Source organism: Dermacentor albipictus, chromosome 10 (genome assembly GCF_038994185.2).
Source record: "Dermacentor albipictus isolate Rhodes 1998 colony chromosome 10, USDA_Dalb.pri_finalv2, whole genome shotgun sequence".
Lineage (NCBI taxonomy): Eukaryota > Metazoa > Arthropoda > Arachnida > Ixodida > Ixodidae > Dermacentor > Dermacentor albipictus.
The window spans coordinates 58849626-58875442 of NC_091830.1; the positions used below are offsets into that span (position 1 = coordinate 58849626).

The following is a 25817-nucleotide window of genomic DNA, read 5'->3' on the forward strand; positions in this document are numbered from 1 at the left end:
ATCAGGCAAAAGCCTTATCGCGTGTCGCCTAACGAGCGGAAGATAATCGGGGAACAAGTGAGTGACATGATGAAAAATGGAATAATACAAGAGTCCTCGAGTCCTTGGGCAGCTCCGGTCATACTTGTCAGAAAGAAAGACGGTAACTGGAGATTTTGCGTCGATTATCGAAGATTAAACGCCGTGACTAAGAAGGATGTCTACCCCCTGCCCCGGATTGATGATGCAATTGATTGCCTGCATTCGGCCTCTTATTTTTCTTCAGTGGACCTGCGCTCAGGATATTGGCAAATCCCGATACACCCGGCAGACAAGGAGAAAACAGCCTTCATAACCCCGGATGGATTATTCGAATTCAATGTGATGCCATTTGGGTTGTGCAACGCTCCAGCAACCTTTGAAAGGTTCATGGACACAATTCTGCGTGGGTTAAAGTGGAACATCTGTATGTGCTATCTTGACGATGTTGTTATATTCGGGCGCACATTCAATGAGCACAATACGCGCCTGGATATTGTCCTCGACTGCATCAAAAACGCTGGCCTGGTTCTGAACTCCAAGAAATGTAACTTTGGTGACCGTCAAACCCTTGTGCTGGGTCATCTTGTTGACAAAGACGGTATCCGGCCTGATCCCCTCAAGACGGCAGCTGTCGAGGCATTCAGTGCACCGCAGTCAGTGAAGCAACTTCGTAGTTTTCTGGGTCTTTGCTCTTACTTTCGCCGATTTATTCCTGGTTTTGCTGACGTCGCTTATCCTCTGACAAATCTGCTACATAAAGACGCCCGGTTTGAGTGGACACCCGAGTGCGATTCTGCATTTCGTCAGTTGAAGTTCCTGCTGACCTCCCGACCTATCCTTCGCCACTTCAATCCTACTGCGCCGACAGAAATCCACACAGATGCTAGTGGCGTTGGTCTGGGTGCCGTATTGGTCCAACGCTATGACGACCGTCAGCACGTGATTGCTTATGCAAGCCGCTCATTAAGCAAACCTGAACGGAATTACACGGTGACAGAGCAAGAATGCCTTGCTGTAATCTTTGCGGTTCAGCGATTTCGCTCGTACTTGTACGGACGCCCATTCCAAGTCGTCACAGACCACCATTCCCTGTGCTGGCTCGTCAACCTTCGCGACCCTTGTGGTCGCCTTGCGCGCTGGGCTTTGAGGTTGCAGGAATATAACTTCACTGTTTCCTACAAGAGTGGCCGAAAACACGCTGACGCAGACTGCCTTTCCCGTATGCCGCTTGCCACGACGGACTGCGACGCAGACGATTTTGATCATCTCGTCGCTTCTGTGACACCCGCTTTTCCAGATATTGATGCGTTCAAAACGGAACAACGGACAGACACTAAATTGGAGCCACTCTTTACTTCTGCCCATTCAAGTGCAACAAGCAGCTACTGTGTACGTGACGGGCTCCTGTACAAAAGGAACTACTCAAGCACGGGTGCACGCTTCCTTCTAGTGGTGCTGGAGCGTCTCCGGCCAGCAATCCTTCAGGCTATGCACGATGACCCTACCTCCGGGCACTTAGGCACTGTGCGCACACTTTATCGCATTCAAGAACGCTTTTACTGGCCCCGGATGCGACATTCGGTTGAGTTTTATGTCGCCAGCTGCATACAGTGCCAACGTCGGAAACGCCCAACCACTGCCCCATCTGGTCTCCTTCAACCTGTGCCGCCTTCCAGCTCACCCTTTCGGCAAGTTGGAATTGATCTGTTAGGCCCTTTTCCAAAGTCATCTAAGGGGAACCGCTGGATAATTGTCTGCGCCGACTATTTCACACGCTATTGCGAGACGGCGGCTATACCATCAGCAACTGCCACCGACGTGTCGCTTTTCTTACTTCACGCTATTGTTCTACGACATGGACCACCTGGTGTTATCATAAGCGACCGGGGACGTCAATTCACGGCGGATATAGTGGAAGAGCTTGTGCGTTTGTGTAACTCGCACCTCAGGCACTCGACGCCGTATCATCCGCAAACGAATGGCCTCACTGAGCGCACTAATCGAACGATCACAAATATGCTTTCCATGTATGTTGCGTCCGATCACAAGAATTGGGATGAAGTTCTACCGTTTATTACTTACGCATACAACACCGCCAAGCACGAGACAACCGGCTACAGCCCCTTCTTCCTTCTATATGCTCGGCCGCCCCAGTATACGCTCGACACTGTCCTCCCTTTTTACCACCACGACAATCCTACGGTCGCCGATACGCTGTGCCTCGCTGAAGAGGCTCGGAGACTTGCGCGTCTTCGGACTTTGACATCACAAGAAAACTCCAAAGCCCGCTACGACGCACGACATCGGCCTGTTACATATAACCCTGGTGATCTCGTTTGGCTTTGGACTCCCACAAGGAAGCGCGGTTTGTATCAAAAGCTGCTGGCAAACTACGATGGACCGTATGTTGTCATCGACAAAGTCAGCGAAGTGAACTATACTCTCGCGCGCCTCACGAACACTGGTAGACGTTCTGCTAGGACACAAGTCGCGCATGTCGCACGGTTAAAATCATGCACGCCACGACAAGCTAGTTGACTCGCCCAGGGGGCTTTGTCTGCGAGGGGAGGTATGTTACGTCCAAGCGCGTCAAAGGGACGCGGGAATCAAGAAGAGAAGGGAAGAGGAGAACGAAGACTGTGCAGCGGCCATTCCTGTTCTTCGTAGCCTGCCGTTCCTGCTCTCGCACGCCTCAATAAACCCCTTTTCCCCGTGCTTGTGACAATATATATATATATATATATATATATAGACTGCGCTATTGCGCTAGCAAATCCCCTCCAACGCACTCTTGCGGGCTCGATCGCCCTATACTCGGCGATACCCACCTTCCACTTGCTGCTCGAGCGCACAGACACAATATCGCGTTTATACACTGCTGCAGTAGAGTTATTGATCCGGCCTTCTTTCGCGGAGGGTATTATCTTCGACTGCTCTGGTTCGATGCCGGCGTTGCAACGTTACGAGCCCGTTATAGGTCTCCTGTGTGTACGTTAGATACGTGGCGAAGCGTAAGCACTGAGCAGCACCCTCTGTTAGATGGGATCGGCAGGATGCTTTAGGTCAAGGCAGGCTCATGGAACGGTGAAAGCGACAGCGTGGTAAAATATTGTAGAAGAAGAATGGGCAAAATAAATTGAAATTATGGCTTTTGTGTTTCTGACTGTTCTTCACGATTGGTTGCGTTAATGTGACTTTTACTATCCTTTGGGGGAAAGAAAGAAGAAGTAAACGCAACCCACGCATATGGGGGAATTGATTATGAGCGAAGGATTCTTGTAATGTTTTCTGAAATGCTTTCACTTCACTTCTTTTTCGCCGCGTCTATGTTGCTCGAAGATCCTCGCTCCATCCACGCTCTGGTCCACATACTGTCCTCTTCTTTCTTTACGATCGGCGGCTTTTGTTTCCGAATTGTTTTACTTCTTGCTTCTTGTGCATGTCTATTCGGGCACCTACCCAGTGGGCGCCTACCTACGGGAGACTGGCCGAAAATGTTGGCATACGCAATGCCACATGCCCATTTGCGCACAACCATTGCGCCTAGTTCTCCATTCGGTCACTACGCAGAGGCAACTACCCCAGAGACAAAATTGCTATAATCGCAAAGGCACCAGCGGCAGCCCGCAGCTACAAAGCATGGAGGAAATGCAAAGAAAGCTTCCCCTTGAAATGGGCCGGCGATGGAATTTACGGAGCTGTCCGCTGCATTTTTCATTTGTCCACAAAATTCTCAATTCTGTTCGTGCGCTCGTATTGGTGAACATTGCTTCAGCGTTTGTTTGTACGGTACTGATTATTGATGAGGCACAGAAGGAAACGAAATCATTTGGCAATATGCTAGGTTAAATGCGCCATGCTCTCACTAAAATTTGTCGTCTGTTTTGCGAGTGCTTTATCACTTTTCAACGCGTTAACAAAACATTTTATAACGTTCAGGCAGAAGCTCGGAGAAATGACCGAGATCGCACATGTAAAGGCGTGTGCAATGCAAGGGTTCACATGCATATATTCACTGTCGATAAAACGCTTCAGCGTCTGTCTTGAGCTTGAGCAGGATGTCCACACGGCATCCTGCTCAAGCTACCATTTTTAAAGGGACGCTCTTTTTGAGAGCCTACAGAAGAAAGTCCTTGCACATATGTGCCTGAAACAGTTTCTGCAGGAAGGATCAGGTACAACCTGCAATAGCGTTACGCATTCTGCTTACATTTCTAAGAAACACGGTACTGTTGGACCAATGCTAAATGCCCTAGTAGGCATGAAAGGCACTCTGAGGTGGTGCAATTGCCGGACACACCAGCGGCGGTACCACCACATCTTTTTGTATTAGACCAAAGACGCAGGAATGAAACCGGCTAATAATAGTCAACCTTACCACGGTTATCCGCGTCGTACGTGTTTCTGCGGACACTCTTCCTCCCTATTCTTAGCCTCGACGACATGCATCACCTTCACACTCGTCAGATCACTGCGTCGGCGTCTGACAGTTTGCGTAAATATGAACTGCTGTGTGGATTTCGGCGTAGTTTGTAAATGGTGTAGCGCGTGAACATAATCATTGCACGACATTAAAGCTCTAGCCGCGTTCAGCTAAGTTATGCTGATAGTACATATCAGCACAGTACCGTTCTATGCCGAAGCTACGCTAAAATTGCCTTAATGAAACTGTGTAACGGTGATTCGCAGTAATCAATAAAGAAGCAAACGTGGTATTCTGAAGTACCAAGTCAAGCTACCTACTGGGAATAAATATATATATAAATAAAAAGTGAATCCCTATAAGGCAATAAGAAATAGAAAGGTCGGACACCTCTTTAAAGAAACTCCAACACAAGACAGGAGATTTCTGGTGGCAGCAGTGCTGGCAATTTATTACTCATGCGGGACCGCCGCAGGTATGGGATCGCGGCAAGCGCAATCGCCCGCACTCGCCTGCACTCGCCTGCATGCTTCTAAGGAAAATCGGAGACGCCTCTATGACTCCCAACATCGAGACGCACACTTTCCTCAGGGTTCTCTGGTGCTTCTCTGGTCACGAACCCTCCATGCAGGGCATTTCGAAAAAAGCTGCTATCACGTTAAACCGGTCCATACCACGTGCTGCGACAAGCGTCTGACGTCACATATCAGATCGCCCCAGCCGGTCCATCAGCACCATTGTCAGCACCAAGTGGTATCGTTCGCGTAGCAAGGATCAAGCCCTAACTACCACACTTCTTCACCCACTGTAGCGTTGACGATGCATTGGGACGGTGCTCCTACCACCTGGGGTCATGATACAGGTCCGCCAGAGATAAATACAGGCTGCTGTGAATTTCGGCACGTCCCAAGTCCCACGAGGTCGATGTCACCGCTGCCTACCACTGTTGTGAAATTGGGGGTCCGTTGGCCAACTAAGGTTCCATGGATGGTGCCGTGCCAGGTGCCGGAAGAAAGAACGTTTCCGAGCGACGTTGAAGAGAAAGAAAAACTATTATATTTAAAAAAAAAGTACATGGTTCAGTTTTACAACACGGCGTCTTTGCATGTCTGAGCGTCTCCATCTGCCCGAGCGTTTCTCTCTTCCACAGCCGTCCGGATCCACTTTTTATGCCATTTTCTTCCCTCTTTTCCTCATTGAGGGAATTCACTGGCCAATCACAAACGCCGAATCGTTCACCAACTCTATCGACCCTCACAGGTCTGCTGCGTGCTGCTTCTGTCTTCAATGTGCTGCTCGCGGTGCTTCCGTCTTCTACGTGCTACTTGGGTCTCCGAAATGGCACACCTGTCTCCAACGAGGCGCACTGTGAGGCAACTGCGCGGTAAACCGTGAACCCGCCGTTGATATCTCCGGGAGTTCCGGTCAATGACGCTGTGATCGATTAGTGGCCTATTCGTGACGGTCAGGAGAGCGTCGTTGCTGTCCTGAAGCGAAGTGAATGATGAGGCGTGAACATCGATCGTGACAGTTGCGTGTCGCTGGTGGGGCATCCCCCACTCTGACGGACCGCCACGCATAACTAGGCTCAGCGTGGTTTAATAGAAGCGGAGGGTGTGAATAGCTGTCGCTCGCCATTTAAAATCTGCTTACACTAACACTGTAAACGTACCTTGTAGAAAGCATTACGTCTGATTTTCACCTAACATTATAATAAAAAAGATGTCTACGAATTGAAATGAAACCTGGTTTTGAATGCCGCGCATCAGTGCGTGCATTTATATCATCTGCATATTTTCCCAGTCTGTGCGCCGGTTCACCTGGGACCGCATTGCGGTCTCCCGTATGCTTAGGGAACATCTGGCAGCCATGCATATGTCGGGACTAAGTACTCTGTAGGGTGCAACCTGTCCTGCATTTTGTCTTTCTACATTACAACATGTGCCTAGGACTATATGTTGAGTACATTTACTCTTTTATGTCAGTATACTATAGATTTTTCGAACCTGTATCGTTATGTTTTAGGTTACAATATTTTAATATACTATTACTATTACGTGAACAGGAGAAGCCATCTGCAATTTCAGGTGACTACGTCTCTTTGTTTTATTACAGCAAAGTTGTATGTGACCAGTTTCCAGCCGATCCATGTCCGTAGACCAAAAACCGTGGGTCCATCCCGAAGATAATGCAATACCGGGCCGACGCGCAGCGGAGGTGAAGCAAGCTTGAAGCACCCCGCCAACTTGCGAAAACAAGCCTAATTGGTCCGAATACAACCAGTATCAGGTATTATTAGGCTCAGAAAAAAATTCTACACTTGGACCCGCTTAGGCCATGTCTACATTCGCACCACCCTCTCATTGTCGGTGTGCCAAGAGCTTGCGTAACTCCTTTCCTTTCCTACCGCCCCCTTGTGGTGGTGGTGCCGTCGAAACGTCAGGCTTGTCTAGTTTCCTCCGCCTCCCAAGGTCGGCGGTCCTGTCGTACACGCGAATTTACATAAATATCACGGCGAATGAGTCCGTGCCCATGTTCAAAATTTGCGTAACCTCTGTGTCATATAGTAAACAGCTTCGATGGTCACCTGCCTTCACAAAGTGGAATGGTTTAAGTTTTTTTTTAATTTGAATAAAATGAATTATCCATCCGGTGGTGTCCCAAAAAACCTTTTAAGTGCCACTGCATTCAGCTAATCACTTGCGTGATACCACGGGTTACCTTGCATTCTTTCTTAATTTCCCGACGTCGCAGTCATAGCCACGTTTTGGCTAATGGCTTTTCTTTTTTTTTAAGACGCAATTTTAAGCCTTGTAACTGCGCGCTTGAATAAATGTTCCCTCAAAGGCCAAGAGGACTGCATATCGCCTTCCTGAAGTACCTCACTGGAGGTACTTTAGGAAGCGTTATAAGCACAACCTAGAGAGCCAGCACTAAGTCAGGTAAACACTGCGCGCTTCAGAGCAACAGGTTGCCGCTTTGCACGCCGCTGACGACGTGGCGCCATTTGCGAGAGCACTTAGGGGAATACCGATGCTCCCGCTGAGCGAATGGGAGCGGCGCTGAGTATAGCGTAGCCTTAGTTACGTGCAGCGCATGTTTCAAGCGAAGGGTGCCAAACTACCAGGGGAGAAATCTGCAGTATTACATATATAAGTAAACCGTGCGTGGAAGGTGTAGTCTCAATTTTTTTTGCAATTCAGGAAGTAGGTTCTTCTGGGCTGCGTTTGGCTCGAAAATCAGAATTAGTGAGATGAAAGGCGTGTGCGTCAGCGGGAAAGCCGATATTTTCTACGTGTTTGCGTATTAGAGTTCCGTCGTGTTTTCGTGCTTTGGTGCCTTTGCGTCCGCATTCGCCTGTGCACCGTGCTTGGTAGGTGGCACTCAAGAGCAGTTAATTTGCAACCTGCCGAAGAATTTATAATCTACGAACTGTAATATTTGTTTCGTCGGGTGCATTAGACCCGACAGAACATTGGTTTGGTACCTGAGTTGGGGAATGGTGGTATATTTTTTTAGACGTGAACTTTAGGAATGATGCCAACGTATTTCTTCTCGTGGTTGCTTATATAATGATCAGCGGTATCGCCATAGTTCTTATGTCATTTTGGCCAGCATTGAGATAGATAGATAGATAGATAGATAGATAGATAGATAGATAGATAGATAGATAGATAGATAGATAGATAGATAGATAGATAGATAGATAGATAGATAGATAGATAGATAGATAGATAGATAGATAGATAGATAGATAGATAGATAGATAGATAGATAGATAGATAGATAGATAGATAGATAGATAGATAGATAGATAGATAGATAGATAGATAGATAGATAGATAGATAGATAGATAGATAGATAGATAGATAGATAGATAGTATAATGAAAACTGGGGAGGCTTGATTGGTACCAAGTGGAGCCTGTAGCATGGTGAAAGTGATAATAAAAGAAATCGTACACACCGAACATACGACGGTTGGCCAACGCGCATAACACCATAGCACATACATAACACATCATAATATGTTGAAGTATCCCAATGCCTCCAGCGCGTCTCGGGAAAGTTAGAGCTACAGCTACAGAGCTGGTACAAGCTACAGAGCTGTTAGCAGGCACGATTTGGTGACAGCATAATATACGTATCAGGATGCAATGTTCAGAATGTGACATATGTCGGCGCGAGCCGTCAAACCTCGTGCCCATAAAGTTTACAGAAGATGTAAGTTTTTACCTTACTTCGTATACGTTTGACACCGCAAATACATTCAAACAACAGGAACGTATTTCGGCCTACGAGGAGAGTTACTGAGGTGGTGTTGCTGTTAAGGTGTCGTTGCTGTAAACAAAATATGTGGTTACAGTAACCTCTATATTCCGTTTTGTTTTACTATAGTCCTATAAGAAAATTGCTCTTGCATTGTCATTATGCGTATACTACTAAACGTTCAGTGCGTTGTGACGTGGGATGACGTCTGTCCATTAGAAAATTCTATAGCAGTCCATATTACGCGACGTATGACCCTGTATGTGCTCTGTATTGTGAAGTAAGCAAGGAAAGTGGCCATTTGGCATTGAGTGCGTGCAGCTCACTACTGTCGAATCAAGAAATGAACAATATACGCAATATTTTCTGATTCGAGTAAATGTTCGGCAACGGGACACATTTCGTGTATGCTCTCCGTTCAAGTAACGAATTTGTTTTAGTAATATTTGAGACAAAAAATAAAAATGTCCTTTCTAACCGACTCTTTCTGCCACAGGCTCAAATATTCGCGATGGTGTAGACGTGGAGTACTCGTATATCGGTAGCTAAATTGGTTTTCAAAAGCAGGACAACTGGGAGGCGTCACGCAGTGCATGATGTGAGTTGTGCTAGTACTGGCACTTCCCGTGGCATCAGTATATGTGGCACATCAAAAACAATTGTGTTTCATTCTATTGTTGAGCGTTTGCATGTACTTTGAGTTCTGCGGTTGTATTATACTGTCTTCAGAGCGAGAAAAGAAATCAGAGACAAAGCTTTAAACTTACCTCTAATTCAGCACGCTATATATGGGCTGCGTGAGTTCAGAACGCCAGTATCTCTTTCAAATATAGTCGAAGACCAGAATTTTATGCACTGTTTGTGCCAGCTTGTTTCTTTCCGAAGAGCTCTCCTCACTGTTCTAACGAGTCAATTATTTTTCATCAATTTATTTTTCTACCGCAGATGTTATATCTTTCAATAGCTTCTAAAATATATCAGATTTCTAAACATTATCTATTTTTCTCAAATCGAATGTTTGTTTACTTTCGCGACATATATTTGTGTTGCCTCGTTGCCCAGAAAATTCGCGCGTTTTTTTTTTTCAATACGGGACCAAGGTACCTTATCATTTATTCACGGTCCTTGACACTGCTGTGGCTAATTTAGATTTATTCAGTACAAAATGATCGCTTTGCTTACACATTGAAGAGAAAAGCGCTTTTTTTTAAATTTCGAAACGCACATCATTGCATCAGCAGTAAACAAACGACCACAGTTACAGGCATGTTGCGATCAAACCAATCAAGCCTTCGTAAAAGCGTTCGGCTTCGTCTTTGGCCGCTATGTGCTTAAAAGTGGGATAACACGTCAGAAATTCTCCGTCTTCCTTTTTCGTGCGAGTTTCGCCAGTGATTTTTGAAGTCACGCAGTTAATATAAGCATAACTGTCACGGCAACTGTACCGTCGGTAGCATGCGATTAAGAGTTTAGGCTTCCGGGCTTCCGGCCCGTACGTGTATTTTGGGCCACTGCACGGAAAGAGTCCCGAATATAAGGAGCTCGTGAGGGAATCCATCATGGGCACGGGCGAGCGCAGTTAGCGCTAAGTCCGCAACGACCCTCGCGGGAGAACAACAGCCGGCCCGTTAGCGCCTGCCCTCCCTAAGCAACAGCGAACTCTCGCACAGTGGCTGATACCCCTGTCACACGAGCACTTTAAAGGCATTTGAAGAAAAAGACATCTCACACAAAGGAGTTGCATCCGCAGACACACGCCAAAGTTTAATCTCTTTTTCAGAAGCGGTCTTTTCCGAAACCGGAGATCACCGATCTCTTTTACGGCTGGAAAGGCGTAGCCTCCAACGCAGTGGGCACCAGTAATTATCATGCAATAAAGAAACGAAGCAAAAGTGCATTTTTATTTCAAGTGTACACATCACAAAAAAGGGTTTTGTCTTTCGTTGAACCTTAAGTAGGCGCAGTTTTGCACTTTTTGCACGGCACTCTCGTAAGCAGTTCGAAAATATCACGTGACGCTAACAGACGATGCAAATTCGCGCCATTTTCTGCGACCATGGCTACGGCGAGCGGTACCGACGAACAGCCTCCGGCACGCCAAAGAAAACCGCGGGTACAGTGGTCGGAGAGAGACACCTGGGCGTTAATCAAGTTATGGGAAGACAACCTGCCCTCGCTGCGTGCGCAGAAGCACAACGGAGGCGTTTACGATGGCATTGCACAAGCATTGACGAGCATGGGTGTACCTCGCACAAAGGCGCAAGTGCACAGCAAGATAGAGAACCTGGGACAGACCTACAGGTAAGACAAAGCACAGCAGTAAGCTGTGAGCGCTAAATTTACCTTGAAGCGGCTTCAGGCTGTGGTCGCAAGCTGCAAGCTCTCGTTTGTGGTGTCGCGACCTCAGCATCGAACGTTGTTTCCGTAGTAGGCAGCGACGGAACCCTAATCTAGCGGACGGAGCCGTAGTAACGAAGGTTTTAAGGCAGAGACCCTTCATTTCAGCTAGCGTCGAATTTTGCAGGGCTGAACTGCGCCCTGCACACACGAAAGTCGACGACGCGCTAAAGGCTGTTTCTGCAATTCCTTTACAGTGCGAGTCGGTCTGAGTAAACGCAAATTCGCCTTCACATGCGGCGAAGAATGACAACCCGCGCAGGTCGTCAATAGCATGATTTCGTTCGTCACAAGATAACGGGAACCTTAACTTATGGACAGGCGCATTTCACATTATATTGTACGCCTTCTCACGGCAACATATAATACGAAGCAGGAAGTCGTCTGCATGTTTTCATTTCTGCAGATGTGACTACGGTTTGCATTTTTCTCGGACCATGCGCAAGCGTTGTTCTCAGACAAGAAAACATGAGAAACTTTAAATTTTTTCGAGTAAAAAGGGTTACCTTCGCTTCTCAGGCTTTCTGTACCATCAAGTCGCGTTTGTATCTATCGGCAAACGTTTTGCTCTGTGTATATCTTTACATTTTGAGTATATAAAATTTTAGTTCTTTCGTTTTCTTATCCAGGAGCTGCCTGAAACACATGACAACAGGGTCATCACCGCCGAGCTGGCCATTCTTCTCCGAAGTCCATAGGTTTCTAGGATCCCTGCCTGTTCACGATACATCTTTAATGGAAGAGGCTGGGTGCAGCGAGAGCACAACAAGCAGCACTGCCTCCGTCGAAGAAGTAAGAAATGCATAGTGGAGACTATATATGCTTTATTACAGTCAACTAAATTTCAAGACATAATGTAGCATCAGCTGTGCTGCCAAGCCCATAATCTGCACAACCCTGCAGTGTAGCGGACTGCTCTTGTTAATACTGTGGTTCATTTCTGCTTGTGCTCACGCGCTGTTCATTTTGCAAGCTTGGCAGTGCGCTGTTTGGAGAATAAAAAAAATGCAGACTCTAAAATAAAAAAACGTGAATACATACACGCAAGGAGAGGCAGCTCTCTTGCAAGTAAAAACCCTGAACTAATTGTTTACCGCTTCACACATCAACTAATGTGGTCAATGTATTTCGGATCCCTTCTTCAAACGCAGCTGATCTTCGACATGCTTGATTCCGGCTCTGCTTCTTGTGAAGACGTCGCCGAAGATTGTTCACCTTCCGAGTCGCCAGTACAACAGGTTGAATCCAGGAACCTCGCAAGTGGCAGTTCCGAATGTGCCCGCAGGAAGAGAAGGCAACCGGCTGGCGACTTTCAAGAAAGGATGCTTGAGGAGCAGCGACGGCAGAGAGAGCAGTTTGCTGATGCGCACAAAATGGAAATGGATCTCCGTAAAGAGGGGCTCAAGTTGCAAGAGAAACTTGTAGATGCAATGTTGAAGTTTTTTAGTAAAAACTGACATGGTGTTCCACAATTGTTGCTGATTCTTGGGACTCTTGCGTTCAGTTCCTTCGCTTGTAATATTCCACAAGTGCTGTCCTGATGGCGGATGCATTTCCAATTTCAGCTTCTGTTCTGCGTGATGGCTGTGGAAATGTAGCATTGGACTGCTGCACCTCACTTAACCACTGTGGGTGGACACTGTCGTTGAAGTGCTCGCAAATGTTATTGAGCACGCAGCATGCTCGTATAGCCAAACGGGCATTGCCAACAGAACACTCCATTCTTTTCGCAATGAAACGGAACCGGGCCTTTAGCCTTCCGAATGCGTTTTCAACTATCCTCCTTGCTCCAGATAAATGACAGTTGAAATTCCTTTCAGCTTCACTGATGACAGTTCGGTGTCCAAATGGCTTCATGAGGTTTGGGGTTAGTGGAAATGCTTGATCGCATAATATTATCGGTGGGACTGCTGTGGTACCCACTGCGGCAACAGGTGCTTTGAAAAGGGGACTGTTGACAATCTTCGACAGCCGTGAAACACCAAACACATGTGCGTCGTGGCAGCGTCCTGGGGCACCGACATTGCAGTATCTGAATCGATACTTGTGGTCGACCAATGCTAGTAGGATAATACTGTGCCTGCAAGAAAAAACAAAGTGCAAAGTGAATAAAGGTTAGTGCAGCATGGCACTGCTGAGTTCACTGCCTTTAGTTACTGTGATGCGATTTTACAGTTTGCTTTTATTAATAGCTGTGAGTGCAGCTCGGATTACATTATTTCACATAATGCCACAACCGGTCGCTGTTAGCGTACTCTACATCGTATAGGAGTTGCAGTCCTGCGGAGAACTCTTTTCGTCGTCGCATTAAAATTGTCGCTGCTAAACACTGCAAGACTGCGAACCAAATTACGCGTTTTCTTAAGAGCTGCTGGTAAAATTGAATAACATTTTACTTAGCAATAAAATATGGGTCAGTCAGTTACTTTTTTTTACTACTATAAAAATGGGCCCAAACAGAACACTTACATGAAATAAGTTAAATCGTGGCCACTTACCAACCCTTGTAGTTGTAGTAGTCGGTGGCGTACTTCTTTGGAGGCGAAATAGGGAAATGGCAGCCATCAAGGGCACCGACAGCTTGAGGGAAATCGCACACGGCTTCGAACTCTTGGATGTGCCTAGGCATTTCCTCTTCAGTAATCATTCTGATCCAGTCACTTTCGAGCACAGAGACAACAGCTGCGCAAAACTCTCTGTAAATGACGTTGACGGATGAGCGCCCAACGCCGAAGAGGTTTGCCACAGTTCTATCTTCGGCAGAAGAGCACAATTTGTAGAGGCCAATGGCGACACGCTTTTCCGCAGTGATCGGGTCACGCATGTTGGTAACTTGTTTTTCGAGCACATGGCGCAGACTTTCCACGAGAAACCGGAACGTTGAGGGGTTCACTCGAAACGACTGCTTGAAGTTGTGGCCACCGAGGTGAGGCACAGTCTCCTCGAACCACTTTTCGTGGCGGATGAAAGCCCACGTCGATCGGTTGCAGACTCTCGTGGGAAGCGCCAAGGCATAAAATGTACACCCGTTGAGTAGCAACTGCCGCTTAATACGGTCTTTGACTGCCTTTGCGGCGTCTGCTTCGCTCTCTGCAGCAAGAATCCTTGCCAAAATGCATGCTATTTCGACTTTTTCCTTCGTGTCCGTGCAGTCCCCCATATTCTCGACCTCCATGTTGACTCCGATGTAAACAGTGGCCCAAGGTTGCTAGACGAACATGTAAAATTTGCTACTTCTGCGAAGACTCTTGAAGCTACCTTATTAAATCTTCTTTAATTTAACCTTTTCGAATAAACTGTATCTAAATTCACTAAAACAAGCATATTATAGTACGTTTCTAATTTCTATATTGAAATACGTTGGTTTATTCTAACTGGTTTTGTTTCAGAATCTAGCGCCATGCTTTCCATAGCGTGTTCGGAAGGAAACGATAAAAGGAGATCGCCCGCGCCGTGTGTCTGCAGCGCAACTCCTTTTAATTAGAGGTCTTTCAACTCGGTAAAGGACCGCTTAGGTAAAAGAGTTTTTGCGTGCTTGTGTGACAGAGGTATGAAACATTCAGACATATCCGGCGCATGTCGGAGCAGGCAAAGTGAGCCGAGATCTCAGTTGAAAGGACACAGGTGTTGACGTACAGCGCCAGCTGTTACTCTGTAAACATTGTTTTACTGAATGTATTTAACCCTGTATAATGACCCGCCGCGGTAGCATAGTGGCTCTGCGTGGAGCTGCTTTGCAAAGCGAAAGGCCGTGGGTGTGTCTCGCGGTCACGATGGATTGCATTTCGGTGGGGAAATGAAAAAAAAAGAAAGAAAAAGAAAACCACTCTCGCATTGTGCGCACAATAAAAAAAGAAATAGCACGGGTGGTCGAAATAAATCCACAGTCCTCCGCTACGGTGTGTCTCGTAATGATACTGTGGTTTTGGCACGTAATATTGCAGAAATTAAGTTCTTTAACCTGATAATGGAAAACACAGTTGCATATCACGAAAAATCATGTGCTTTTCACCTTTGTTTTGTGGCCATGGAAAGTGCAATTCTACAAAAATAAATAAATAAGTAAAGAACGGTTTTTTGAGTGGAAACGTAATTAGCAGAGTGATTGATCAGTTTGCCTGGCGAACTATCCACCACGGACGACTTGCTCGATGAATACATGAAATCGCCCACTCGTAAACATACACATGCACGCAGCGTGCGAAACTAATAAATACGAGCGTACAAAAACGAGCATCTAGACCTTCCGGGATAATTCCGTGTCCCGGATGAAGGACTAATAACATCCCCTTGGTTGTTCGTAAAGCAAATTAGCAGCTCTGCTCTCCAAGGTCCAATATTCTGTCGCAACACCTCAACATCTGGCAACAAAAAATAAAGCAAATTTTCGGGCTGCTTCTTTTCCGGCCACAAAATGCACGCGGACGCAAAAAAATACGACGCAAGCCATCGCCCTGATACAGCACTCACAATTGCACAATATAGGAATTGCACCGTTTGCAGTTTGTGTTAGAAGTAGTTTGCGCAGGTGTCGCTAAAACGAATGCGTGTAGACATGTGCGCTTACCCCTGGAAAGGCCATTCAGCAAATTAACATTGCATTTTGAGTCAATGATCCATATTATTGCTGTGAATCACAGTAGAGTGCACGTTGAGAGTTCCATGAAACAGCAATAACATGAGTTGATGTGCGATTTTTTTGGAGAATGGATCAGGCGCCAGTTGCGACAAGTCGTCATTCACTGCTCCGGCAGCCCAGAAGACGCATACTTGCCAGATGGAACAACGCTGCGAAAGCATTCCATATACCGTACTGAAAAATTGCCACAAACATGAGCTTGCGGTGAAACATCCCGGATATGGAATTTGCCTCGCGCTTTCTGTTTGGGAACCAAATGTACTGGAATCTTTGCTGTTTGTTAGAAATCGCCAAGTCTGTTTCTGTTGCCGGACGCCCAAAAAACTACGGAAGGTTAGTCATACACAGCTTTCGCTGCAATGAACACTTGTGCAGTGAGAAACATATACAACTAAGTTCCTCCCCAGATTCAGGGCAGGTTGTTTGTACATAGTCCATCGTAGTAAAATACTACATCACTGATTCTTAGCAAGCACAATTGAGCAATGCGGCATCTAGCAGCATAAAGAAGCAACAAACAATTGTCAGGCCGACTTTTTTGTTGGTGCCTGAACCTACCCTTGTGTAAACGTGGCCGTGTACCCCTTGGGAAAAAAAAATTATGGGGTTTTACGTGCCAAAACCACTTTCTGATTATGAGGCACGCCGTAGTGGAGGACTCCGGAAATTTAGACCACCTGGGGTTCTTTAACGTGCACCTAAATCTAAGTACACTGGTGTTTTCACATTTCGCCCCCATCGAAATGCGGCCGCCGTGGCCGGGATTCTATCCCGCGACCTCGTGCTCAGCAGCCTAACACCATAGCCACTGAGCAACCACGGCGGGTTACCCCTTGGGAGGTCGCGACTATAGTACACAGGACGTTCCGATCATGCCAATCAGAACTTTCTCCTATGTCCATAAACCCGTGCTTTCTGGCAAAAGAAGGAGGGACAGACACGTCAATTCCAACGTTTCAGCCATGATGACTATGACTTTTAATGGCATCCCCTTTCAAATGGCTCTGCGAAAAAGTGTCACCTAGCCTAATTATGCTAGTGATATTTTACTACAGCTTATTGCTGCGGGAAGGCAGCTGGGGAGGATCAGGTAACAGCAGATTTGTTGAAGGATGGTGGGCAGATTGTTCTAGAGAAACTGGCCACCCTGTATACGCAATGCCTCATGACTTCGACCGTACCCGAATCTTGGAAAAATTCTAACATAATCCTAATCCATAAGAAAGGGGACGGCAAAGACTTGAAAAATTATGGACCAATCAGCTTACTGTCCGTTGCCTACAAACTATTTACTAAGGTAATTGCAAATAGAATCAGGAACATCTTAGACTTCTGTCAAGCAAAGGACCAGGCAGGATTCCGTAAAGGCTACTCAACAATAGATCATATTCACACTATCAATCAGGTGATAGAGAAATGTGCGGAATATAACCAACCCTTATATGTAGCTTTCATTGATTACGAGAAAGCATTTGATTCTGTCGAAACCTCAGCAGTCATGGAGGCATTACGGAATCAGGGTGTAGACGAGCCATATGTAAAAATACTGAAAAATATCTATAGTGGCTCCACAGCCACCATAGTCCTCCATAAAGAAAGCAACAAAATCCCAATAAAGAAAGGCGTCAGGCAGGGAGATACCATCTCTCCAATGCTATTCACAGCGTGTTTACAGGAGGTATTCAGAGACCTGGATTGGGAAGAAATGGGGATAAAAGTTAATGGAGAATACCTTAGTAAGTTGCGATTCGCTGATGATATTGCCTTGCTTAGTAACTCAGGGGACCAACTGCAATGCATGCTCAGTGACCTGGAGAGGCAAAGCAGAAGAGTGGGTCTAAAAATTAACCTGCAGAAAACTAAAGTAATGTTTAACAGTCTCGGAAGAGAACAGCAGTTTACAATAGGCAGCGAGGCACTGGAAGTCGTAAGGGAATACATCTACTTAGGGCAGGTAGTGACTGCGGATCCGGATCATGAGACAGAAATAATCAGAAGAATAAGAATGGGCTGGGGTGCGTTTGGCAGGCATTCTCAGATCATGAACAGCAGGTTGCCATTATCCCTCAAGAGAAAAGTGTATAATAGCTGTGTCTTACCAGTACTTACCTACGGGGCAGAAACCTGGAGGCTTACGAAAAGGGTTCTACTCAAATTGAGGACGACGCAACGAGCTATGGAAAGAGGAATGATAGGTGTAACGTTAAGGGATAAGAAAAGAGCAGATTGGGTGAGGGAACAAACGCGAGTTAATGACATCTTAGTTGAAATCAAGAAAAAGAAATGGGCATGGGCAGGACATGTAATGAGGAGGGAAGATAACCGATGGTCATTAAGGGTTACGGACTGGATTCCAAGGGAAGGGAAGCGTAGCAGGGGACGGCAGAAAGTTAGGTGGGCGGATGAGATTAAGAAGTTTGCAGGGACAGCATGGCCACAATTAGTACATGACTTGGGTTGTTGGAGAAATATGGGAGAGGCCTTTGCCCTGCAGTGGGCGTAACCAGGCTGATGATGATGATGATGATGATGATTGCTGCGGAGCATATTGACTATTTCTACTTTATCTTCATTGTGTTCATTACAGCACCATTTATGTATTTTTTAATTATACTTCTGTCTATGACGATCACGCCGCATCCCTTGGCTGCTTTTTTTTTCTATCAATAAACGTTCGCTGCTTATCTCGACCCCTCGCCTGGTAATGCTTCCGTAAGCTTTGAATCACAGTGGTTCTGAAAGGTGGAGGTTCTTTACAGTTCTGACTGGTTGAATATCATAGCCTTCCATCGCAGTGTGCTGAGGAAGTAATATGATTTCTGAAAGAAGCATTCATATAATCACAGCTTTTTTTTATTTTTCCCCGTCCTGTAGTAATGAGATTCTTCGAAATCACCGTGACAGTAGCCATATATGGGACATACCTGGTGTTCCTATATATGCTGATAGAGATACGGATCCAAACGCTTGTCGTACAGCAGCCGCTGTAACCCCCGTGCTAGTAGCCTCTCGCTTTTATTTTATTATTATTTTATTATGGACAAAGGGTCCAATCAAAGTGGGAAAAAGCAAAAATTGCGGTTTAACATTGTCAAGATGAAATATATATATTTTTAAATATCTCTAAATTATTCTTCGTATAGCCTATATGTTTGTTTTGCCAGTGTGTTGCATCTTTCTTGTCTCTTGTTTTCTTTTCTCTCTCTCAAATAAACATTTCGGCCTGCCAAATTAAAATATACATCTTAGGTAACACAGCCTCGCAACTAATGCATTTGTGGGCATTCTTCTGTTGAAGAAGCCGCCGTTCTTAGCCGTTATCATGTGTAGCCTTCTTCGCGTTCGATGATCAGACATTTTCGCGAGACACCTCTAAGCATTATACGAACGTCTTAGCACTATACGTCTACCGCACAATCAGATATCACGCGCCGCCTTTGTTGCATCACTACACCGCGCTCGTCAGCCGCGGGCCCAAAGTGTTCCACCTGGACCGCGGCGGGCGAAGCTAGGAAACGCACCGCGTCTCCCCTCTCTCTAATCGCGCCCAAGGCTGGAGCCGTCTCTCGCCACCCGTGGCTCTATCGGAATTCCCCCAAGGGCGCCAGGAAGCCCTCTGCGAGTCGCCCGGGGCTTATTTTGACTGCACCGGCGCTGAAGCACCCAGCAGCGTGGGCTCCGTGGGAGAGAGAGAAAGAGAGACACTGCCCCGTCTTCCGGAGCTCGGGTGTACAGGTATAAAATCCAAGAGCACTGCGGGCAGCGTCGTCTCCAAAGGCACCGCTTTTCCTCTCCCGCGAGTCTTTGCTTTGCGAACTCTTTCGCGCGACGCGGACCTGCCCAGAGTCAAGACGCTCCCCTCGGAGCCCACAGCTATTCCGGGCCACCCCCCCTCCCCAGCAAGCGTGGGCTGTCTGGCTGGAACCTAAGTTCGCAGCGCAGCGCGGGTCCCCCCGTACGTCTCTGTGGGCCTGGATGTGTGTTTGTCTGTTTGCGCGCTATGCGGCAGCTGCGAAGTGTCCGCAGGGTGGAGACGTGGCTCCAGAGGGACATCTTCGCTGCGGCGTCTGAAGAGACACCTCATGAAGACACACGTCATAGCCGACCCCGCTGAGAACCGCGCGAGGCATTTCATTGTGCGCGTGCAACGGGGGGTCTGGTCGTCGCGTATAGGGCTGCTCGAATGAATCACGCAGCCAAGTATGTTTGCTCGTTTTTTTTTTCTCCCGCATCTTTCGTTATAGGGACCGTCCGTGTAGTACCCGTCGAGTTATCCGTGTGCTAGACTTTCGAAACAGTTCTCATTGATGAAACGTGGGGATGTATTTATTAGAGCACGGTTGAGTGCACTGAAAGGAATGAATGAAGAAAGAAACTGTTTTTCGTTGACATTAACGCTAGGGTTGAAACCGAGCATTCATTCGGTCTGTGCTGTCACGTGTAATCAATTACTAGAATTCTCTTCCCGAAAGGTATTAATAACACCTGTGTTCGAGTTGAGTTCACACACGCAATATTGGGCACCTGCAGCACAATGCAGGGCATATTACATAATATTACGTACTTTGGCATTTGGCTATAACACAGGAAGTTTTCTCGTACAGTGACATACTGCATGAGAATAAATAAGGTTTTTTTTCTTGATGCATGGAACCTTTGTATATCGTCTCTCTCTCTCTCTCTCTCTCGATTGTTCTCATTTGCTCTTTTTTAACAACACCGATGTTCTGCTTCCTATCACGCAATATTCATGACAGGCGGCCGTGAAGAATATGTAAATAGCTAAGCAATTAGGATTGCTTTTATTGCGACATGTGACATTAAATGAAGGTCGTGGTTGTTTTCGAAAGCTGCTACCTGAAAAAGACGTGATATTACCGACTCTGCTGGCAGAACAAGAATCGCAGCTTTAGTCTAATATCCAACTTGAACCCGTAGTGTAATACAAAACGCAGGGATATTCAGAGAAGCTAAGAATGGAGCTAAAATAGCGAGGAATGCAATACCTTATTCTCATGATGCGACGATTAGAGTAGCCAAAAAATACTGAATAATTAGTTATAGGAACTATATAACAATCTGCTTCGTAGCAAGTGAGTGCAATGGTTAACCAGTGTAAAAGAACATAAATATACAGACAACTCGGCCACATCACAGACCTCGCCGCACTCAGTAAGGCGGGGTCCATGATGTGGCCTAGTAACGATATTTCGTTATGATACCCTTGATGTGGCGTTCCGCAATAGATATGAGATAAGGCCGTCCAAATGCAGATCATGTATACGAAGGAGCCTGGTTATACGTTTCGCCGGCTTGACTTGGCTGGTCTACACGACCAATAAAGCTTACGGCAAATGAAGTGGTCATACATCGAGTGCGAAATACTAAACAGCCTGTTGAGGCCAGGCATTGAGAATTATGGGGAGTACTACATAGCATGCTGACAGGAATACAAACATTAGAGGGTTTACAATTTAGCAGACGCGTGTCGACGACATACTATGTTTTACGCTCATTTGCTTATATAAATTTGACAGATACACCTATTTATTGTGATTTAAAGATGAACATAAAATTGTTTATACTGATATTACGAAATAAAGCATTTGCATTGGGATCGTTGTTACGGCTACGGACGTTGTGATTGCTCCATTAAAAGCAGCGCGGAAAAATGATGAACGAAGTCGACTTGATGGCGAGTGCGGGTAGCTGGCGAAAGTCAACGTTGAACAGATTTTTGTGCCCATCGACACCGGTCTCTTCAGTAATGTTTCGAGCGTGTGGTGCTTGAATGTATGTTCAACAAACGCTTCGCTCGATACACCTACCACTCTACTTCTTCCTTTTCGCAGAAGCGTTTATGTCGCTACTTCGGTGGTCGTTGGCCACCACAAGAGATCACCAGTCTTGGTATGAATAAAACTGTAATATGAAATCAGACTGCAACAGAAGAGCGTGGCGATTGAAAACAAAAGTACGCTCTTGACCTAAGTGGGGAGTACCAGAGCTTAATTAGGTCACAATTAGGTCACTGCCATTAAACGATTTCCTGTTAAAAGTTAACCACACCTGATTTTATGTATTTTCTTGTTGTTACAGTGTATTGACTCATTCTCGTCTTTGTACTGACTCTCAGTGTTGTTATTTTGAGTTCCATTTGTGTCATCTGCCTTATTCTTGTGAATTGTTAATATGTTATTGTTTACTTGTTTTTTTTTGTATGACTTATTTTTGTCTAACCCACGTTTGCAATAGCCCCATAGAGGGGCTGCAGTATAAATAAATGAATGAATAAATAAATAAATAAATAAATAAATAAATAAATTTTAGCTGCTGTTTCATAGCTTTAAAATGATTGATCAATCAATGAACAACATTTTATTATGAAACGCGGTTCTTTCTTTTTCGTTCCGAATGACCGACTATACTTTGGTCGATTGAAATTGAAGCAGAACTTTCTACAAAACTGATATTTATTCCTATTTGGGTCGAACAGCATTAAATGTATGCAGAGTGATATCGCTATTACCAGACGCCCGATATTATTCAACGAAACCCCTTTAGGGGAGCTTTCTTGAAGGTATGTAGGTTTCTATGTGAGACTTACGCGATTAAGGCCATAACTTGCCAGCAATTGCACTTAACCTTGCTAGAGGGTCAACAATTTCATTTTATAAAATTTTGTGCCACCTTGTATACAGGGTATCATATAGACGATCCTTGTTTGAGCTACAAGTGAACTGCAAGTGACTGCTCTGTATTCCTAATTGACATTACTTAGTATACAAATCGTGTCTGTTACGTACAATACACAATCTTGAACTTTACGGAAATTATGCGCGAGCGCGTTGCGACATTTAATTGGTTTTTATTCGATTATTCTATCTAGTTTGTTTGTGCGTTTGAGCGAGCCTATTTTTGCTATGCACTGTCTGTATAGTTCGCTCGTATGTAAGACTGAGCTTGCCTATCGCTGCCGTGTACTGTTTGCCCGAGAGACAATGAGCAGCGGACGCCACCTATGATGCCAAGCTCACCCACGCACCCACTGAATAAAAACAATCGCGGTAACCCGATAGGCTGTACTTGTACCCAACGAACATTCATTTGAAAAAGGATAATGAGCACAATGCCAATGAACAACGCGGCATATCAGCAGCTGATTATAAATATGTGACCGATGTTCAGTCTAAGAACTTGCAGAAGCTGTAAAAAATTACTTACCCTATCAGACTCTCAAGCGGCATGCAGAAGCTACCTCAGGGGACGAGTATGCGCTGCAGCCTATAGGATTGTACGAGATATAAAACCCCGTGCCAGATTTCACCTTTTATGGGTACCCAGTAATGAGGGAATCAGGGGAAAGGAAGAGGCTGGCAGAGGAGCTCGTGCGCATGCTACACATCACGGGTGTTCACAGAACGCCTCTTACGACTTGATCCCGATTGACCAGAACTGCTCTGCAATATTAAACTATCACATAACAAATAGAATGAAACTAACACCCCTAGATAAGAACCTCAGTACGGAACAAGAGGTAATATGGAGAAAGCTGCGAACCTATACATATAACAACCTGCACATTCTCCATAAAAGTCGTCCTGAAAGATTTACGGACAAATGCCCATGGTGCGGGGCCACGCCATCCTTAGACCACATCTTATGGGCATGCACGGCATATACACAAAAGACAAACACAGAAATTAACGGAGCACACACAATGGGAGGCGGCACTGCTCAGCTTCCCAGGAAGAGGTCCAAAGGGCCATCATCGGACCAGCAAAACGGCGCGCGGGAGCCAATGGGGCCCTTGTCTAAGGGCTCCACCCATTGAGCGTTTTATTCTTCAATAAAGTTCTTCTTCTTCACCGGAGGTAAAATCACTTTGGGGAGAAATGTCGCAGACGAGATGACGTAATTCATTCACAGGTAGTGTTCGAAATGCCTTGGCGGAAATTTTAAGCACATGTCATTCGTATGCGCAAAAATGCTGAACCTGCAAAAGTTATTGTCGGATCGTGGCCCTCGAATGCTTATTCCTTATCGAGGACCCACTTGCCAAACAAACGTCACCTCCAATCCTTAGCACGCACGCGCGCAATGCATACGTGGAATGAACATAAGGTGCTCCTTGCTGCGGGGTCAGGACGCAGTGCATTTAGGAGGGCTTCACTACGACAATGTCCCGTTGCTAAACCTTAGTAATAAACGCGTAGCAGAAGCGGGTGCATACGAGTAACATACAGAGAGGAGCAGTTCCTCCTGCAGTGTTCCACTCGAGACATTCGAAGCGTGAACATCAACAAGCGAAGGTGAAACAATACAGGGCCAGCAACTATTCTCGCCCGTGGCTTGGACGCTTGCCATGGTCCGTCTGCAAACACTCGAAGCCAAATCGTGTCTCCTTCGAGCATCTTCCATGTCCCCAGCGTGTCGCTAAGCGCAGGGAATATATTTACCTCCCCGCTTTGCGCGTAAGATTTCTTTTTTTTTCGGTCCTACAAGAGCTACGCAGCTTCGCATGCTGACCAATTCGGTAATACGAGAAGAGTAACAATGTACAGAAATAATGAGTTCCTAAAAGCGCTTTGAGCTGATACCAAGCCAGTGAATTCACTAAAGGAGACATCTGCGTGTAGTTATGTGACACTCGCAAAGTTTCTTATTAAAGCTTCAATGTCTTCAGCAGACGCCACTAGACATTGACCTAAATATATCGCGCACTCGAATGTTCCTTCAATAAAATTTTTAAAAAGCAATGTCATGTAGCAGATCCCGGAAGCTAATGCTCACTTCACCGAAATCAAGAAGCGATTTCGACTTTGTTAATACTGAACGCTTCAATAGTACAGGAAAGCTTCTGGCGTCAGGAGAAGTTGGGCATGTAGTATATTGAAGTATTCCGTCTCTTCGTATGATCTTTTCGACTCTGCCTTGCCGCCCTTTTTCTTTTTTTTTAAAGGAATGGATCACCAGGTGGGTCCGTTCATTCACTTGACATCATACATTTATACCCCTACAGGTAGCTATCGACACGACGTCTTTCGACGCATTTGTCACTTACCGTGCGGAGGAATGACACGTCGTCCTGTTCGGACGACCCTTCGGCGTCCCCCATGGCTGGTTAGGCCTAGCTGCGTGCCGCCGTGTCGCAACGCCGACAAACAACACCGGCACTGGAGAAGGGTCAAAGAAAAAAAAAAGAAAGAAAAGCCGCCGAACACCGACACGCACTTTCACGCCGCCGCCGGGTCAAGCCAGGCTTGCTCCTCTTCCGTAAAAGGAGGAAAGGAAAAAAAAAGAAGGGGAGCAACGGGTGCTGCTTCCCTCGGGAATCTTATTCACCGCCTGCTCCTCCCCCACCACAGCGAACAGCACACCACCCTCTCTCCTCCTCGAGCGACCGGCCGGCCGGCAAGTCGATGAGACGACGTCGTCGTTCTCTCCTTACGGTATTCTTCCCGCGGGCCGCTCCATTCGCCGTGCGTCGCGGTTCGGGCACGGGCGCGTCCGGCGCGCTCTGACACCGAGCGCACGCTGCTGGCCGGGCCGTGGCTGGCGGGGCTGCCGCCTTCGATCGCCGGCGAGCGCCCTCGCAAACGCGGAGCTTGGAAGCGGGGGGTGGCCTGCTGCGGCAGCGGCGGCGCCTTGATCACTTGGCGACTTGCTCCCCCGGCTCTGGCAGGCACCGCGGGGTCTTTTTTTATCTCGCCGGCCCGGGATCGCTTCGCATGCGGTCGCAGGTTGCTCTTGCGAGCAGCCCACCGTGGGCGTGTTGAGCGGAATCGGAATGTTTTTGAGCGACGAGGGTAGAGGGCGCCAGGGAATGAGGGAACCCTCCAGAAGCGCTGCACCCTAAGAAAAGTTTACGCCCATTGAGTCGTATCTTGCCACACGACGATAAACGTCATCTGCCTCGTCCGCATTTACTTTCTTTGACGCTGCGAGCCCGGTACTCTCCAGCAACGAACGGCATGCGCGTTATCAGCCTGACATAGCATTGCCGACAGGAAAGTAGCGGGCGCGGCGTGTTCAAGAAAGGAAACGCAACAAAGGCAGATGACGATTA

General features: G+C 46.5%; 3 protein-coding genes across 8 annotated transcripts in view; 1 reads left to right on the top strand and 2 right to left on the bottom strand.

The window, feature by feature from the left end:
* RyR (Ryanodine receptor) overlaps positions 1–25437 on the bottom strand; it is a 340296-nt gene extending 314859 nt beyond the window's left edge. For 3 of the 6 annotated variants that reach the window (XM_065444520.2, XM_070526814.1, XM_070526815.1), the window contains exon 1: positions 24813–25435. In XM_065444520.2, the coding sequence (XP_065300592.1) occupies positions 24813–24866 (54 nt within the window). In that variant the 5' untranslated portion in view covers positions 24867–25435. Of the gene's footprint in view, positions 1–24812 lie in introns of all 6 variants that reach the window. The other 3 variants (XM_070526816.1, XM_070526813.1, XM_070526812.1) reach the window with 2 other exon arrangements.
* LOC135912129 (myb/SANT-like DNA-binding domain-containing protein 1) lies at positions 10399–12581 on the top strand. Its single transcript, XM_065444517.2, has 3 exons — positions 10399–11013; positions 11739–11901; positions 12261–12581. The coding sequence occupies exons 1-3, from the start codon at positions 10769–10771 to the stop codon at positions 12564–12566; spliced, it is 714 nt and encodes a 237-aa protein (XP_065300589.1). The 5' UTR covers positions 10399–10768; the 3' UTR covers positions 12567–12581.
* On the bottom strand, positions 11916–14570 carry LOC135912128 (uncharacterized). Its single transcript, XM_065444516.2, has 2 exons — positions 13608–14570; positions 11916–13189 (listed from the first exon to the last, which is right to left on the bottom strand). Exons 1-2 carry the CDS (start codon positions 14282–14284, stop codon positions 12610–12612), a joined length of 1257 nt encoding a protein of 418 aa, XP_065300588.1. The 5' UTR covers positions 14285–14570; the 3' UTR covers positions 11916–12609.
* Positions 25438–25817: the final 380 nt, after the last annotated feature.

Coding starts and splice junctions, on each gene's coding strand:
- LOC135912128 (XM_065444516.2), bottom strand. CDS start 14,284: ATGGAGGTCGAGAATATGGGGGACTGCACGGACACGAAGGAAAAAGTC. Junction 13,190..13,607: donor TACTACAACTACAAGGGTTG/GTAAGTGGCCAC, acceptor TTTTTCTTGCAG/GCACAGTATTATCCTACTAG.
- LOC135912129 (XM_065444517.2), top strand. CDS start 10,769: ATGGCTACGGCGAGCGGTACCGACGAACAGCCTCCGGCACGCCAAAGA. Junction 11,014..11,738: donor AACCTGGGACAGACCTACAG/GTAAGACAAAGC, acceptor TTTCTTATCCAG/GAGCTGCCTGAAACACATGA. Junction 11,902..12,260: donor GCACTGCCTCCGTCGAAGAA/GTAAGAAATGCA, acceptor CTTCAAACGCAG/CTGATCTTCGACATGCTTGA.